Source organism: Protobothrops mucrosquamatus, unplaced genomic scaffold (genome assembly GCF_001527695.2).
Source record: "Protobothrops mucrosquamatus isolate PMUCROS unplaced genomic scaffold, P.Mucros_1.0 scaffold_159, whole genome shotgun sequence".
Taxonomy (NCBI): domain Eukaryota; kingdom Metazoa; phylum Chordata; class Lepidosauria; order Squamata; family Viperidae; genus Protobothrops; species Protobothrops mucrosquamatus.
Genome location: NW_015386235.1, coordinates 183,858 through 201,466, shown reverse-complemented (window position 1 = coordinate 201,466; position 17,609 = coordinate 183,858). Strand labels below are relative to the sequence as shown.

The window sequence follows — 17,609 nt, the reverse complement described above, 5'->3', positions numbered from 1 at the left end:
GTAAGCATAAAAGGGACAATTCCAGCTATATTTGTTCTTTTCACTTTTTTTCATTTTTCCATCATGATGTACTTTTTTCAGTGCTCTCCATCATGATTAAATCTCCATGGACACTATTTAAAATGGTAACCGTTCACTTGTCAGTAACAAAGGTATCTGGAATAGTGGCCAAAATGGCTGTTATAAGTCACATGATTTGTTGAATTGTCTAATGCTATACTCACTAGAAAAAAACCAGACTCACCTGCACTGTAGGAAAGACATCATAGGAATTAAGATTTAACTATACTTTTAATAAAATTATGGGCGATTTTTTGGGAAGAGGGACATGTTCCGAGGGACATGTTCGGAGCATATTCCAGGTTGGAACTGCTGGCCCTGCGCGATTCCCCCCTCGCGCAGGCACGGCCCAGTATAATCTTGAGGGCCGTCCTTAATGACGGGGTGTGGAACCCCCAGAGGTGCGCAGCAAAAAAAGAACTGAAGAGGAGGATTTGTATCAATTGTTCTGTTTTTTAACTGGCTGTAAGCCGCCCTGAGTCCACCAGGAGAAAGGCGGGATATAAATACAATAAACTGAATAAACTGAAACTGAAGTCCCTTATCATAAGAGTATCCTGGTAAACTCTGGATAGCCTTTTTTGCTGCATACACTACGGTATGATTATAGTCCTATATGTTGAGCACCCTCAATTTCACCTTGAAAATGCAAAGGGTTTTAATTACAATCCAACAATAACTGGATTCAAACATCTTCCATGGTTAGTTTCATAGCATACCCTTAAAGCAGTGTTTCTCAACCTTGACCATTTTAAGGCATGTGGAGTTCAACTCCCAGAATTCCACAGCCAGCATTGCTGGCTGTGGAATTCTGGGAGTTGAAGTCCACATGCCTTAAAATGGTCAAGGTTGAGAAACACTGCCTTAAAGTCTTCTGAAGGCCATTTAATGTATGGATAATTTAATATTTTCTAACGGAAATAGTAATAAAGGGACGTTGAGTAATATTTTCTAATGGAAAGCCCGTCAGTTACCTTACCAGAGTACCCTATATACTGGATCACAGACACTAATTTTGCTCCGCAGTCACATGTTGAGAAGCTGCAGCTTTCCAGCATGCGATCCACAACACGAAGCAGAATGTTAAGCATCCGCAAACACCCGTAAACCTAGATCGCATTTTATAAACGAAGAAAAATGGGCTTTTTCGCTATTTGGACGGGTTGGAGAAAGAAATACTGTAGCATTAAGTCTGGGAAACCTCCTCAAGACGGAGGGTGGGAAACACGTCCGGCCGACAAACCCGGATCGCCTCGCCGTACGTAGACTCTTCGCGTATCCATACCGACGTCTCGCTGCCTCCTGCCTGAATGACCCCGGATCCAGTCGGAGGCGCCCAAGACTTCGGGAAAGTTTGCGTCCAGCGCTCCCCCCTGAAGACCAACCAACCTTTCTGACGGCCGCGGGGCACGTGCCAGACTTCGGGATTCAAACCCAGAGAGGGCGAGATATCTCTCTCACACACACACACATAACACACAACACACAAACGCGCGCGCGCTTGCTGAGTAAGGTCCCCGCGCCCAGATGCAGCCACCCCCTCCCCACAAAAGCCTCCACAAAAGCCCACCACCCACGGGAATCCAGCCCTGAGGAGAGAAAACGCTCGCCGTCCCCGCAGCGTTTCTCTTTCCCCTAAGACACCAGGCGCGGACAGCCGTTAGAGACAGAAAAGCGCCCCCACCCCCCCCAACGACACACACTTTCGCGACGGAAAAACGAGGGTCCCGCCCGGGGGAAATCTCACCGGACCTGAAGCGAAGACCGAAGAGGGGCGGGAGGGATGTCGGGGGGGGGGCAGAGAGTAGCTGAACCGCCGCTTCCGCCTCGCGCCGAAGGAGGAGGGGGGGGGTTGAACCACTGAGGAAAGAGTGGAGCCGAAGAACGCTCGAGGTGTCGGCGTGTTGTGTGCGCAGGCGCGCGCAAGCGCGCGCTCGCTCGCCAAGGCCTCGTGCTGCCGGCGACCGCTGTCTCCTCCGGGTGTTCTGAGCGAAGGGATTCAAGCGGCAGAGTCCTCCTTACCTGATTTCATTGTTGTACCGTTCCGCTACACCCGCATCTCCTTCGCCCCCGCCGGCACCGCTAGGACCAGGGCCGCCGGTACCACCTCCGCCGCCGCCTCGTTCCGCCATCACCAGCAGATTCTGGCTTTGTCCACGCCCATGGCTGCCAGGCCCATCTGTACGCCAGTGGCTGCTGGAAACGTCAATCGCAGAACGAAAGGGCTCCGCTTATCTCTGATTGGAGGTGGTCGCCGCCGATTTTGAATGAGAGGCGGAAAGCGCGCGATGACTGGCCATTTTTGTTCCTAGACCGTCAGGTAGCGCCGTAGTGGGCGCCCTCTTCTGGACCGGTCGGGTTGTGTCACGTGACCCGTAACCCGGAACGAGCCTTGGAAGAAAACGTAGTGTTATACCGAAATCGCAGAGATAGGAAATGAAGAAATGTGTTGTAAACTCGTACGCCTGCCGTATGTCCGAGGTTATATTGTAGCCCAATTTAGTACCTTTTGAGGTCTTGCTTTATGTGAATCAATGATGATTGACTCTTAAATGTGCTACCGTATTGCTAATTCCAATTTCAAGGCAGCCTATCAGATTCACGCTACAAATTCTAAGTGACTGCTGCCAATTTGCGGCATTTTAAGAGAAAATTCGGGGACAGAAAAATCTAAAGAAGGCATCCGTCTTTGTCAGTCTTCGTATTAACGTCTAGTTTTTTTTAAAAAAAAATGGTATTTAGATTTCTGCAGGTGTTTAGGTCTTTAAACTGTAATTTAAGCTGTTTCTAGTGGATTTTTATTTATTTCAATTATTTAAAAATATATCTCATTAATGAGCTCTTGACCAACCCAGCGCCTTAATAGCTGGATAACCTTGGATTTTGCCATGGATTTCCGTTATGCATTCGGAGAAAGGGGGGGGGAAAGCGACTTAAGTAACCTTTGTGTCCCACAAATGTTAAGCTTCTGATAAAAGGCGAGTTTTACACATTTTTAAAGGGCAGCTGCTGTATCAGCGTAATACCAAATCATCTTCCAATTTAATAGGCACGTGGGAAGAGACGTTTGAGCTGCGGGATCCAATCAGCAATAGCGGAATCACTTTTACAGAAGAGGCGGTGGCAGAATTGAGAGGGAATTTTTGATTTAAGCGCGTGTTTATGTCGGATTCAGTATATTGTTTCAAGCCGCTGCTCTTTATAGTGTAAATAATAGAGCCTTTGGGGAGGTGATTCGGAGATAGCAAGAATCGCTTTTTCTGCAGCTTTGTTGAAGGTAAATATAGTGCGGGTTATTTAACTTTCAAAAACTGTATATGAGGTTTTTTCCGCACTGTCGCCTTAAGCTGTTCGTTGCACTTCTACCCATGCCAAGAAACAAAATGGAAAACTGGCAAAATTATTATTTTTTATAACAAAACAATCCTTAATCTTAAAAAAGAGGAAACCTAACAAATGAAAAATGCAAACTAAAAATGCCACCTAAGGAAAAGAAAAAATATATACTTTACATTTATCAATAGTCACTAGTTTACCAATAAATTCACCACTGTAATATGAATAACAAGACATTTTATTGTAAGATATCACCGAATCTATACTAACACATATTGCTGCATTCTTTGGTATAAAATATTGCCCTTTCCAAAATAGATCACAGGTTGAAAACTTTCATCAATTTCAATGAAAAGGGGGGGGAAACCACCTTTGTGTTTTATAATTGAAAATCTAAACAGCAAGAACAACAGCATAAAACCCACAGAAAATATCCACCAAAACAGGCATTCACTGTTTGAGATAACTTCAAAAATATTGACACATAGCAAGAAAGGGGGGGAGAGGTTACTTCCTATTAGTCAGTACAGGATGATGTGCATCCTGCCTCCAGAAAGGGGTAATGGGTTATACGCAAACTGGAGCAACTTGCTGGTACAGATCAGATTTTCGTGTGTGTAATTTGTGTTACATTACAAGATACTGTAAACCAGGGCTAGGCAGTTCATGAGTACCTCCCCCATGAAACCTACTTTATTAAAAACATTTTTTTAAAAAAACCCAAACAAGCACAAACACAGGAAGCTGGCATTCTTCAAATTGAAAAATGGTAATCTTTATTTACCCATAAATACTCCATAAGCATTCTTGGAAAATAACAATAATGGAGGGCTAAACCCTAGTGTTATGTTTGAGACTGTACCAATGTCACCAGATAATCTAGCTATTAGGGTTATAATAGACTGTAAACTTTTGCACTGGTCAGCATGTGCAGACATAAAGTTAGTGAAATTGCTTCTTACCATCCCTCTATGTCTCTGGACCAGCTCGCCAGGAAAAAAAAAAAAAAAAGAAGAAACTTCCAGGGACATAGTGGGGAAAGTTAAGAAGCAATTTCATTAACTTTGTGTCTGAACATATTGACTAGTGCAAAAATTTGCAGGCAGTTGTAAAACCAATAGCTAGATTATCTTTACTGTGTTCTTACACAACTTTTTCCTAAATTATTTTATTATGCTTATATAATTGCCAAATAATTCATAGCAATTTTCAGTGTATTAAACATAAAATGAAAGGCGATTTTGGTACAAAGTCATTGGAAGAACGCAATGACAAACAATTTTTGAAAAAGTTAAGGAAACTATATTGGGCTCATCCATCTAGTTTCCAGGAGTCAAGAAAAGCTGCCTTTTCATGTTAGAATGGGGGGGGGGGAATCCTACCCTTCTTTTGTTAGAATATCCTATAGAAAATTTTCTTCCTCTTTCTTGATTTTTTCATTGCTAACTAGGATCATTTCTAAAAAACTTGTGTCTATCATGGTTCTTCAAGCAAATCATGTAATTCTTTTTTTCCATTCATTTGTGTCTAATTCTTGGAGACTTCCTGGATATGTCCCTGATATTTTCTTAGCAAGGTTTTTCTGAAGTGGTTTGCCATTGCTTCTTTCCTAGGGGTGAAATAAAGTGACTAGCCCAAGGTCAACCAACTGGCTTTGGGTTGTGGGAAGTCAGCCCTCCAGAGAAGGAAATATTAAGAGGGCAGAAAAATATATTTCCTCAAAGGACCTTAAAGAGGCAGAAAAGCATGCCCAGTTTTTTCTCAATAGCCCCAGGTCTCTCTCCCCCAAGCAGAAACCAGCTCTGTAGAAATGCAGATGGAGGCCCCAGCTAAAAGATCAAGAAGACAAAGACACCTAAAATCTACATACCCCACCTAAACTCCACCACAGAATAGGATTAATACACAGATACCAAAGGGCACACTTAGACTCAGGTCAAAGTTCATGCCACAGGAAGCAACTCCAAACAAAAAGCTCCAGAGGGTATAAAAACCCACTCTCCACATGTGTTCAGCCCTTTTTTCTCAGCCATCTTCCTGTCTGACTCTCCTCTTCAATAAACTACAACCTTCTTTCTTAAAGCAGTCGCCATGTTGTTTATCCCCGGCTTGGACTGAACCATTTTCTTCCAACAGGGTGTAAGTTAGAATTAGAACTCAAGTTCCCTTGGTTTCTAGTCAGATGACTTAATTACTACACTAAACTGGCTCTCATATAATAATATAAACAAGTTTATTATTCATTTTAATAAAGGCATAAAAATGAATTCCCATCTATGTTATTCAAGGTCAGTCCTGTCAAAATAAAATTTTAAGCAAAATATCTTCCTGCAGATTTGAATGCATACTTTGTTATTACATGTAGCTAATTTCAGGTTCAAAATAAGAAAACTGAATATGGCAAGTGCAGATATTTGACAATTTTTAATCAGTATTTTGAAATGCTTTCTTTGGCCAGAATAGCAGTTTCTGTATATTTTCTCTTGCCAGTTAAGATTCCACCCCCCTATTATTGCATTTGGAAAATTTGGAACTTTTCAATCAGGTTCATTAAACAAAACAATTCTGGGTTATTACTTAAATCACACATGACCAGGCTCAAATTATAATACTTTGGCACATTATGAAATGACATAGAAGTCCATAATGCTGAAAGATGGAAGGAAAGAAAAGAGGATGATATCAGGAAGGTGGATGGACTTAATTACAGAGATTGTGGGTGCATTCTTGGAAGATCTGAAGAACCAGTAGGGGACAGATCATCCTGTAGTAAATGTACTTATCTATCCACTAGGAGTCATACCAATTTGATAGCACAGAATCATTAATAATCATGGTCTTAACACAAACAGAACAAGGATACACCTAATTCAGGCATTTGTCTATTCCTACTTAAATGTTCTCTCCTTGTTTTCAGCATGTTTGTTCCATCCCCCCAAAATTATCCCAAATCCAGTCCTCTTTCTGTCATATGCCAGTTATATTAACTCTTTCCCAGCTGCTTTTTTTGTTTATTGTTCCAATAAGCAACAATTCCAAGGAATACATTTCTCTATGACTCAAGTAAACACTATAATTTTACTACATAAACATAATTAAACTCACACTCTCTGAAACCATCCCTTTAATTCCTAGCACTTCCTTGGCTCTGCTACATTTTCTGGAATAAATTGCTCTTTGGGTCAATAAGTCGGGGCAATGGTGACCCAGATTAAAAGCCTAGCTTTTAGAGCATTATCATGTTGGAGTTCTTTTGTAACAGCTGGTAGGTAAAGAACAATCTTCCAATAATGAGTAAATCTTAAAATGTATGTACAGCATACATTTTAGTAAATAACAATATCGCCATCAGAGGTAATCAAATTAGTTTTAAAAGAATTGAATCCCAGAGCCAATATGAATAAAAATTACAACTTCTATTACATCATGTCTATAAATTTTTTATTTACAGGTTTTATTTTCCTTTATTTTCATTCTTCATTTTGGCCACTAGGAGATCCCCTTCATCAGCTTTAGCTTTTTTTTATGAAGGCACATACTTTATCAGTGTAACAATGTTAAACAGTGTAACATTAGTTAAACTTGCTGTTCAATTCTAGATCTGGGTTTTGGACTGTTTTATTACAAATTAATGGCATAATAAGACCAAATTTCAGTCAGCCTGGTTTTTTGGGACTCATCTGGTCCTTGGGAAGAATAACAGTTGTGTCTGGACTAGTACCCGAATAACATATAATAGTAGTGGCGAACCTATGGCACGCGTGCCAGAGGCGGCACTCAGAGCCCTCTCTGTGGGCAGAGATGGCAACCGTCCCTCTTCAACCAGCTGCCCGCTAACTTGCCGAAGTCCCATGTGGCCAGATGCATCCCAGCACGGCTGGTTTTCCTCCCCCCCCCCGTCTGTCCCTCCTGGCTCGCATGCTCTCCTTTTCCCGGGCATGACCCACTGCATCGCCTCCTCAGCTGTCAGCCGGCCATCCAGCTCAGAGGCGGCTTCTCTGAACTGCTCGCAGTGGGCTGCGGAGCCCCAGAGTGCGCCGGTCAAGGGGCCGGCAGGCTGTGGCTGCTGACGGACACTGTCAGCCCCCATGTGCTCTCTGGCCTCTGTGTGCGGGGGCCGATGGTGTCAGGCAGCAGCCGCCCTGGCCCCTGCCTCGCTTTGCCCTGCGACAATGGCACCTTCACCCTGTCTCGCCTCGCCTCACCCCACAGGACGAGCCTCCTGCCTACCGCCCCACCTGTCAGAGACCCCCTGGATCTCTCCCAACCCTACCCGGTCCCCACAGGCATCCCTCTCCACGAGCAACATTGAGGTGACCACACCCACTTTGGCAACACCCACCCAGTCTGCCATGACCACCATAGCCACACCCACCCAATGGGCCACGCCCACCTGGCACCCGGCAATAAATAAGTGGGTTTTGGGTTGCAGTTTGGGCACTCGGTCTCTAAAAGGTTCGGCATCAATGCCTACAATGCTTTGGTAAGGCCACACTTGGAATACTGCATCCAGTTTTGGTCACCACAATGTAAAAAAGATGCTGAGACTAGAAAGAGTACAGAGAAGAGCAACAAAGATGATTAGGGGACTGGAGGCTAAAACATATGAGGAACGGTTGCTGGAATTGGGTATGTCTACTTTAACGAAGAGAAGGACGAGGGGGGACATGATAGCAGTGTTCCAATATCTCAGGGGCTGCCACAAAGAAGAGAGACTCAGGCTATTCTCCAAAGCGCCTGAGGGCAGGACAAGAAACAACGGATGGAAACTAATTAAGGAGAGAAGCAACCTAGAACTAAGGAGAAACTTCCTGACAGTTAGAACCATTAACCAATGGAAAAACCTGCCTCCATAAGCGGTGAATGTTCCAACACTGGAAGTTTTTAAGAAGAGACTGGACAGCCCTCTGTCCGAAATGGTGTAGGGTTTCCTGGCTGCCTGAGCAGGGGGTTGGACTCGATGACCTCCAAGGTCCCTTCCAACTTTTATTATTATTATTATTATTATTATTATTATTATTATTATTATTATTATTATTATTATTACTACTACTACTACTACTACTACTACTACTACTATTATTATTATTATTATTATTATTATTATTATTATTATTATTATTATTACTGATATATAATAACCTCTCTCTCATTTTCCATTAAGCAGATAATTAGTACTAAGGAAACTGAACTTGCTAATCTCAAGGACCTATGACTCTCTCTCTCTCTCTCTCTCTCTCCCTCCCTCCCTCCCTCCCTCCCTCCCTCCCTTCTTCCCTTTCTCTTTCTGTCCTCTCGCTGAATGTCACAACAGCAAATGGCTGCCACTGCTTAACCAAACCAAAAGGTTTTTTTAAGTGGACTCATAACTCTTTTTGTTTTTTTGTAGGTAATTACAACAGATATTTTTTAAAAAAATTCATCATTAGTTCTAAATTTTTATTTTCTTCCAGGTGGTGTGCCAATCAATTGATTAAAACAGGAAGGAAACTGCATTATGAACTGCATTCTCTCCAGTGCTTTTTAGCTTAGAAATCTCTTCCAACATTGGTTTCCCCCCAAATATTCATGTTCTAAATGTTCTCTACTTGCAGTTGGTAAGACATGTATAATGTATACTACACACAGCAATCCTATGTTTGTGTTAATTGAAAATCAAGCCTGTTGAATATACCTGGTATATGTTCATAACTTTACCATTCGTATTATTGGACTGAATGCTATCACAAGACTATAGGAGGAGAGACTGTTCAGCAATAGCATAATGATGGTGGGCATGACATTCTTGTTACTTAATTTAAAGACTGGTGTTCTGTATACTGACTTCATTAGCAATAACAATCAATTGACCCAATGTTGGAGTTGGCAGCTTTTCAAACTTATCACAATTTCATTGCTCTATTCAAGAGAAAGAAACCCCCCCCAATATATTTCAAAATGCCATGGGAATGGAACAAATAAAAACTTGTTTCATCCTGCTGTGTGCACTGTGTGTTGTAATACATTTTCCTTGTAAAAGTGTTTATTTCTGATTATAGTCCATTCATTCTGTCATTCACCATTTACTGATAGCTGTTTAGAACTGAAATTCATCTCTCTGTGGCTCAATATTTCACTTTAATGGCTCTATTCTGTTTCTTAGTCATAGCATGGTAAGACAGAATGTTAGGAACTGAGAAATATCTCTGCGTATGTATCTGTATATCTGTATGCTTGCCAATGTGTAAATAACTGGAAGTGGTTAATATTAAGCACACCAACAAAAGTCTATGGAAGTCAGTACCATAGATGATGTTATTCATTGTACAATAATTTAAAATATTGTGTTTTTCTAAATCACCATTTCTTTTGTTTAATCTAGGTAAGTTGCCCACCTGACTTCTGTGTAAAAGCTATTTTATTTATTTATTTATTTTTTCCATTAATCAGAACAGCTAAATAAGGGGAGTATAAAAGAAAGCAAGAAAGATTGTGATAATAAAGAGATATACTTATAGGACAGAAACATTCAGCTACTTTAAGTTATATTTTGCAACATTTTTAAGGAAGTGAGTAACCTAACCAGAGAGCTTTGGTTAATTGTCTAGCTACAAAATTAATGAAAATTGTTTTGTGTGTGTTCTTACACAAGAATATCCTTTGATGTTACTAATGAATGAGGTTTTTTTAACTTGCTGTGATGGCTGATCATCATGCTTTGGCTCCTGGGCAAAAGTTATCAGTAATGTGGGTTTGTAGAATGGCCCCTGGCATCAAATATTCATAGAGTCACAGATGGGAATCTACAAAGAGTTAGCATAGAAATGGAACATATTCCCAACCATTCTGTGGTGATCATGTCAAAACTTCAAGAGCAACTACTGGGTTGTTGCTACAAATATGTAGATAGATGACATCTGCATTCTTAGAAACATAGAAGGGGGTGTGTTTGCTCAGTGCTATTTCTAATGACAGTAAATCATGGTATGTCAGAAAAATTAGAGGTGGGAAAACACAAAATAACTCATTATATGACAATTATGCTCCTGCAGTACAATCCTTTTCCTCATTTATTTCGTATCTCATCTCAACTAAATGTCCCTGGGCATGTGGATCCTAAATATATATTAGTGTTGAGGGCTGTTACAGCAAAGCTCTACACTTATGTTGATGTAATGCAAGAATGAACAACTTTTTACAGATATAAGGAGGAATCCTTCAAACAGTAGCGGGTGGGCAAAACTGAAAGTCAGTCATGTCAAATTGATCTTGCACATTCTGTGTCATCACAAGCAGAAATTACCGGTAATTCCTGTTGTATTTCTCTAAGTCTCTAGCCAATCTTCAGAGATGCAGAAGAAAGCAGGAAAGAAAACAAATCAAGATTTGCTAAAAAAGATACAATTACTTTTTAAAGATTAATAATCTTCTTTCTAAACAAACCATGATTAAAACAAATTTAGCGTCAGATATGAATGAAGGTTAATCTACAGCTGTCTGACAGCTACTTGGCAAGTCCGCATCAGGCCTGTCTAACAGAGAGCTAGAATCTACCTTTCATAATGTGGGATATGAATATACAAATCCTTGAATTCATAGACAAAATTCCATAACAGATTGAAGAGTACAAATGCAAAAGAGTCTAATATATGTATTAAATAATACCTATCATGGGACTACCTTGACCTATCATAAATTATGAATATATGCATGCTTAGAGATTTAACCTTAACTTCCAGTATAGAGGTTTTGTTTGTGAAGCTATAGTAACAAGTCCTTGTCAGGACAGTCTTTTTTTTTTTTTTTAGAAATATAAAGAGCAGCAGGTACTGTAGAACAAATGCTTGCTCAGCAGTTGGGATTCAAACAGTGTTGTAATTGTATAATGGTTGCTGAGATCAACATGAAGGTATGTAGGACAGAGAATAGAGTGGGAAAAGAAAACTTTTAGCAAACTCCCAAATAGAAATAAACAAAACATGGATTAGTCCTAAGACTTCTCATTGAGGGCAGGGGTGTCAAACTGCTGGCCCACCGGCCGGATGCTTCATGCCAAAACCGCGCCCACCCAGCTCCGGCAATGGGAAAAAAGTCACGATATGTCACGACACATCACATGATGTGGCGAGTTAACTCACCAGCTGAAGTTGAAGACTATTAATAATGTTTAATGAAAGATAACCCAGGAGGAGTTTAAGATCTGTAGGATCAATCCAAACATGATATAAAAGTTGAACTAATTCTTAGTGGAAGTATGGAAGTGTGGTCTTTTTGAGGAAATTATGTGTTTTTAGGAAAGAATGTCTCTTGTTCCCTCCTCCTGCCCCCGGGGCTTCTTGAACATCTGATTATGTATTCTATTGTCAATGAGCTTAAGGCTGAAGAAAAATTATATGCATATTTACTGCTAATGTTTAGATTTTGTTTTAATTGTGTTACAGAAATTCCCTATAGAAAGTGGAAGCACCACACCAAATCATTCACACACACACACATGCAGTATATGCACACATACACACCTGTTATATAGTGAAAAAAGTTGCTCCTAAAAAGTGAAATTGGGCTTTTTCTTCTCAAAAGTCTTCTCCTGCAAGAAATTAGTGCTTTCTGTAATGTGCAAACCTTATAATTTTGTTTTAGTATGGGAAATAACAGATCTGTATCTAAAGAACCACAGGCAAAATACTTCAATGGATTCAGTTAAAGAAGCAGTGCTGTGATGAGAGAAACTGACATAATGCAGTCCAGCACATAATCATTACATAACAGTAGCTATCAAATCATTGTCAACCTCCATCACTGGAGGTTTTTAAGAAGAGATCGGACAGCAATTTGTTCAGAATGGTATAGGGTTTCCTGCTTGGGCAAGGGGGTTGGTCTAGAAGATCTCTAACGTCTCTTCCAACTCTGTTATTCTATTTAGCAGGATTCAACACCTGGAATTCCACAACCTTATGACTGTCACTAAAGATTCTGAGAATTGAACATGTATCTGGAGAATGGGCAGGTTAGAGAAGTCTAGTGCAGACTGCTTCATTCTTGAAATATTCAGCATTCATCCAACAAATTGAGTGTTCTTATGGATAGAATTATTGCTAATAAAGAAAGTGTGAAATAAGTATATGTGTTTAAAACTATTTTTGTTTTTAAAATCTAGACAACTCCTTCTTTCAAAATTAGCTTGATAAAAAAAAGCTATCTCTTAACCAAACCATTTTAACTCAAAATAGCATAGCATATTCATTCTGAATAATGACATGGATATCAAACAATTTACTTTTATGTTGATGTCTCACATTGGCGATAATTTATAGAAAAGTAAAAAACAGATTTTTATTGTTTCTTCTTTTTTCTTTTTCATTATCAGCAAAGTCACAGGTGATGTTCAATGGAGTAGCAGTTACAATACTCTGAAACTTACCAAAGCACCTTTGAGTTGCTCTCCAGAGCATTGGCTGAAGATTATCATTAAAAAGGCACAAATTCCATTTATTGATCGTTGGGGTTCTTTCCTTGGAATTCTGAGTCATACAAGCTCTTTTTTTCTTTCAATCTTAAAATGGAAGAACATCAAAGGATAAACATCTGTGACTGGTTCTTCAACTACTTAACATACTCAAATCAGAAAATTCTGAAAATGACAGTTCTGGGTATCTGAAAGGTACCAAAGCTACCACGAAGTCCACAGGAACTGTGTGTCACCAATTCCACATGTATGTAATTCCTTCTGATAGGAATAAGTGAATGGTCTTCAAAATTTAATATTGAAAGAAAAATTTAAAATTGAATTTGTTGCAGTGGAAAATTACTGAGTGGAGAAATAAGCCTACCCAAGAAAATGGATGGGAACCAGGAAAGGGTAGCATAAAAGGAGGATGTAAGATAAACACGTAGGCAAAATTTAGCTGGGCCTTAGAGTGGGAAAGTAAGAACACAAGCTGTAAAAGCCATTGCAAGAGGAAAGGGTTAACCAGGGAAAATTCACTGAATGAGAAAGAAGTCATAAAAAAGGGGGCCCAGAACTCAGACAACTGAGCATGTGCAATTAGTTGATTAATATTAACTGACACACCTTGCATAAATTAACTCCTAATTTTAAAGTACATGTGATGTATGATTTAGTATGTAGCAGGAAATATGTAGGAGGCGGTCGGAAAGAGTGTAACCTCATATTACCTCAGCCAATGGGGAAAGAGGAAGGATGTAGCGGCTGGGACAGGGCTGTATAAAGAAGGGAATATTTTGGGTTGAAACTTTGGAGAGAACCAAGCTTTGATAGCTTCTCTCCCCGCTTATTGCAATAAACAAAACAAAAGGCCTTCACTGTGTCTTGGCTGGTTATTGGTCAGGCAAAGGAGCCCCTAACACTTCCCTGTTACTGATCTGCTGTCATTCCATTTTCCTAGTTTCTCTCTACTTTTCCCTCCATGAAACAGCTGTCTACTTTGAATAACCACAGTTACTAAGGGACTCTTTTGATGGGCAGGTGTTAAAACAGATCTTGGTTGCTTTCACTTTGGTATTATTGTTGCGCCCCTTCATTTTTATTCATATATTTATTTAGGTTAAAACCATGGGCACTACATGTTTAGTGACAATTCAGAATGATTGTCAGTTGCCAGTACAGACTGAACAATCCACTCTGTTCCTCTTTTTTAAAAAGACGCCCCTTGGGTTCCAGAAGGCATTTTTTTAATCAGTTACTTCATGTACAATAAATGACATACTGCTGCCAATGGTGGCTAGATCTCCAAATCATCGAGGGGATGATATTTAGAAAAACCTTCCAAGGATCAGTAGAATGGAACCTGGGAGATATTGCTGACTGTATCTGATTTTGCAAGATGGGAAGAGTCTACCTGGAACCTTGAGAATAAGAGGAAGTGAAAAAGCCTGCACAGGCTTCGCAGTGGCCTTACATGTTTATTCGCCATAATTTTCTCTTCCAGCTTAACTTTTCCCACAGTAAGATATTAAAACAAACTTTTTGGACATAAGGAGCTCACCATGAATCTAATTCCGTAACATCTTTCATTCCCTTAACTCCCATGTTCAGATTTAGTTTAACAAAAGTGTAGAATTAAAATGATGGACTTCTGCAGACTCGTAAGGAGAACAATGCACTTATTTAGTTTTCAGAGTCCTGATACGACTCAGTTGTTGGTCACTTCCACAATGTGAACTTATAGTGTCCTCAAAGCATCACTCAGAATTATTGATTTATTTGTTAAGTGAATCATGGCAGTTGTTAAATTGGAAATGGATAGAAATATAGGAAACATGTTCATATTATTGTTTTGACAAAAATTTTGGCTGGTCCTCGAAGATGGTATAAATTCAAAACTAAGTATAGCTTGAAGGAAGTTTTCCACAAATTTTTCACAACTGAAGATGAGAGTTAATAATATCTTGAGAGGGTTGTATGACGTATGACCATTTTTCACACTTAAGACCATTGCAGCATCCCCATGGTCATGGGAACAAAATTTGGATGCTTGGCAACTGGTTCATATTTATGATGGCTGCAGTGTCCCGGGGTCAAGTGATCACCTTTTGTGATCTTCTGACAAGCAAAGTCAATGGAAAAGCCAGATTCACTTAACAACTATGTTCCTAATTTAACAACTGCCACGATTCACTTATCAAATATGTGTAAGAAAGGTTGTAAAACGGGGCAAAATTCACTTAGCAGATGTCTCACTTAGCAACAGAAATTTGGGGGCTCAATTGTGGTCGCTAGCTGAGGACTACCTGTATTAAAAGGCTTAAGTGGTCTTTTGTTTTTATTTATTTGTTTCTTTGTTTAATTTATTTGCCACCTATCTCACCATGGGGTTACTCTAGGCCAGTGATGGCAAACCTTTTAGAGAACGAGTGCCCAAACTGCAACCCCAAACCCACTTATGCATCGTCGAGTGCCGGGTGGGTGTGGCCCATTGGCTGGGTGTGGCCAATTGGGTGGGCATGGCCAATTGGGTGGGCATGACTGCAGTGGTAATGGCAGACTGGGTGGGACTAAAAAGTTCAATCAATCAATTCCAACTTTGCAAGAACTCCCCCCCCCTAGAAGTTGAAATTGACTGATTGAACCTTTTTTTTTTTTTTTTGCACATGGCGGTGGAGGCCTAAAGCAAAAAGATTTTATAAAACCCAGCTGAAGGCCTAGGACTGGGGCGACGACGCGCGTGCCCATAGAGAGGGCTCTGAGTGCCGCCTCTGGCACCTGTGCCATAGGTTCGCCAACACTGCTCTAGGCAGCTTACAATAATAAAAGGAAGAAAATGAAAAGGTATGTAAACGGAAGTAAAATAACAGAATAATAAAGGAAACAATGACAAAGGGACAGAATGAGAATAAATACATCCATATGATAACCATCTTGGGTTGAAAGGTCAGGTAAGAAATGGGATAAACAGGGTGATATGGGGGAGTGTGATTTGATCTTCCTACAAGCCTCTGCTAACTACTGTTGAGTGTGCGTGCATATGTTTGGCCTAGAACAGGACATTCAGAACTTGTTCTGCAAATGTGGTTTGAGGTTCTGTCGTCATATCCTAAGTGTAGAGGGCAAGATTCAGTGCCTCTCTGATGGAAGAGTAATGAGGCTTTCAAGACTATTGTGAACCTTTCAACGTAGGCACGGTCGGGAAACAGAAGTAGCATGGAGTCCAGGAATGCTCTTTATTGAGGTGGAATCTTGAATACCTGTCATTCTTTCTCAACTACATTTTATGCTGAAGAAAAACAAATCAGGATTCTTTTGAGTTGCTTTCTCAAGTCTGTTTCTTTCCCAGAACTGAGTTATCTTTTCCCTTAACAGTTTGTTCTTCCCTTACCTCACTTTTTTGTAGCAGTCATATTTCTTTTGATTCGTCCATTAAGCATCCCTTTCTAATATCTTCCATTAGCATAACTCCACATACTTCTGTGGCACTCTGGACATGATTCTTTTCACTTTCCTTTAAGCAGAAGACATTCTGTGTCTTCGCATTTATTTGGTGGAGAAACTAATTTATCTTGCAATATGAGTTGTGTATTTTCTCTTCTTGCATGTATTCTATTGTATTTTGATTTCTTTCAATTCTTTCTTTTTCTTTCCTGTCTATTATTCCCTAAGAGCTTGGCATTTACCCAAAAAAAAAAAAAGGTCTGTCCCATTCAGAACTTCTCATCACCTTTCTTGTCTTCATTAATTATCTTAATCTTCCATTTTAACCAATAAAATCTATCATGCTTTTAGAGTTATATTCATTCTTTTTCCAGATACACCCATGAATAGATTTATGTTGAAATCTTCATGTTGAAAACGGACCTTTTTCTGAACTGATATTCACCCACTATCCTTATTTAATCTTGAAATGGCAAATGGCCAGGTTGCTTTTTCTGTACTCTTATCCATTAATTCATGTTATTCAGAGGTTATCCCCCAGGCTGCTGTGTAGTAATTTTTTATTTAGGAACTCTGCACTCCCTTGGGACAACAAGGGATTCTACTTGCATATCTAAGGTATTTTACTTCTATTTACTTCTTTTTACTTTTACCTTTTGAGGCAATGTCCTTTTTATTTCCGGCTTCTCAAACCGACTGGCTGGTTGATTGTGCTTGGTCTCATTTAGTCTCAAGTTCCTTATTTCCTGTCTCATCAGCCCAGCCCTTGCATGTCACCTAAAAGAATGACTTCTCCCCTTGTTTTGCTTTTAGCATTCCTGCCTCCCCCAAAATTGTCTCTGATACTTCCATTATCACCATCCATTGCTGTATAATCTGCAACTAATACCAACCTTTTAATTCCTACTTTCGTATGTACCTACAGATGATTCTAATTTATGTGTTTATATATACTGTATTTTATTTCTATATATATATATATATATATATTCAGAAATAAAAACAAAAATACGACTCTTGGGAATATTCATTACAAAATAAAACGACCACCAAGAGAAATCTATAAAAACATATAGAGTTTAATCCGCCTATAGAGTTTAATTCGCCAAGCTTTCGTCAAGTGCACTTGACATCATCAGGGCTAAAAAGGCAAATGCCGGTAAAGACTTATATACAGCCATTCAACGCCTGCTTCCGGCTCCTGGAGCACGTGACCGGCCCCAGCTGATCCTGCTGCACTTTGAGCGCGCTGCCTGCTTTGATGTTCGGCTCCTTTTTCTGAGTTCACGTCCTTTCGAGTGCTATTACATTCATTATCAGGGTGTTAGGCAGATTCGATGGTAAG

General features: G+C 40.0%; 1 protein-coding gene across 1 annotated transcript in view; it reads right to left on the bottom strand.

Moving 5' to 3' along the window:
* TCERG1 (transcription elongation regulator 1) overlaps positions 1 to 2,192 on the bottom strand; it is a 45,370-nt gene extending 43,178 nt beyond the window's left edge. Inside the window, exon 1 of the mRNA XM_015821033.1 lies at positions 2,083 to 2,192. Coding sequence (XP_015676519.1) covers positions 2,083 to 2,192 — 110 coding nt within the window. The remainder of the gene's footprint in view (positions 1 to 2,082) is intronic.
* Between the last annotated feature and the right edge of the window lie 15,417 nt (positions 2,193 to 17,609).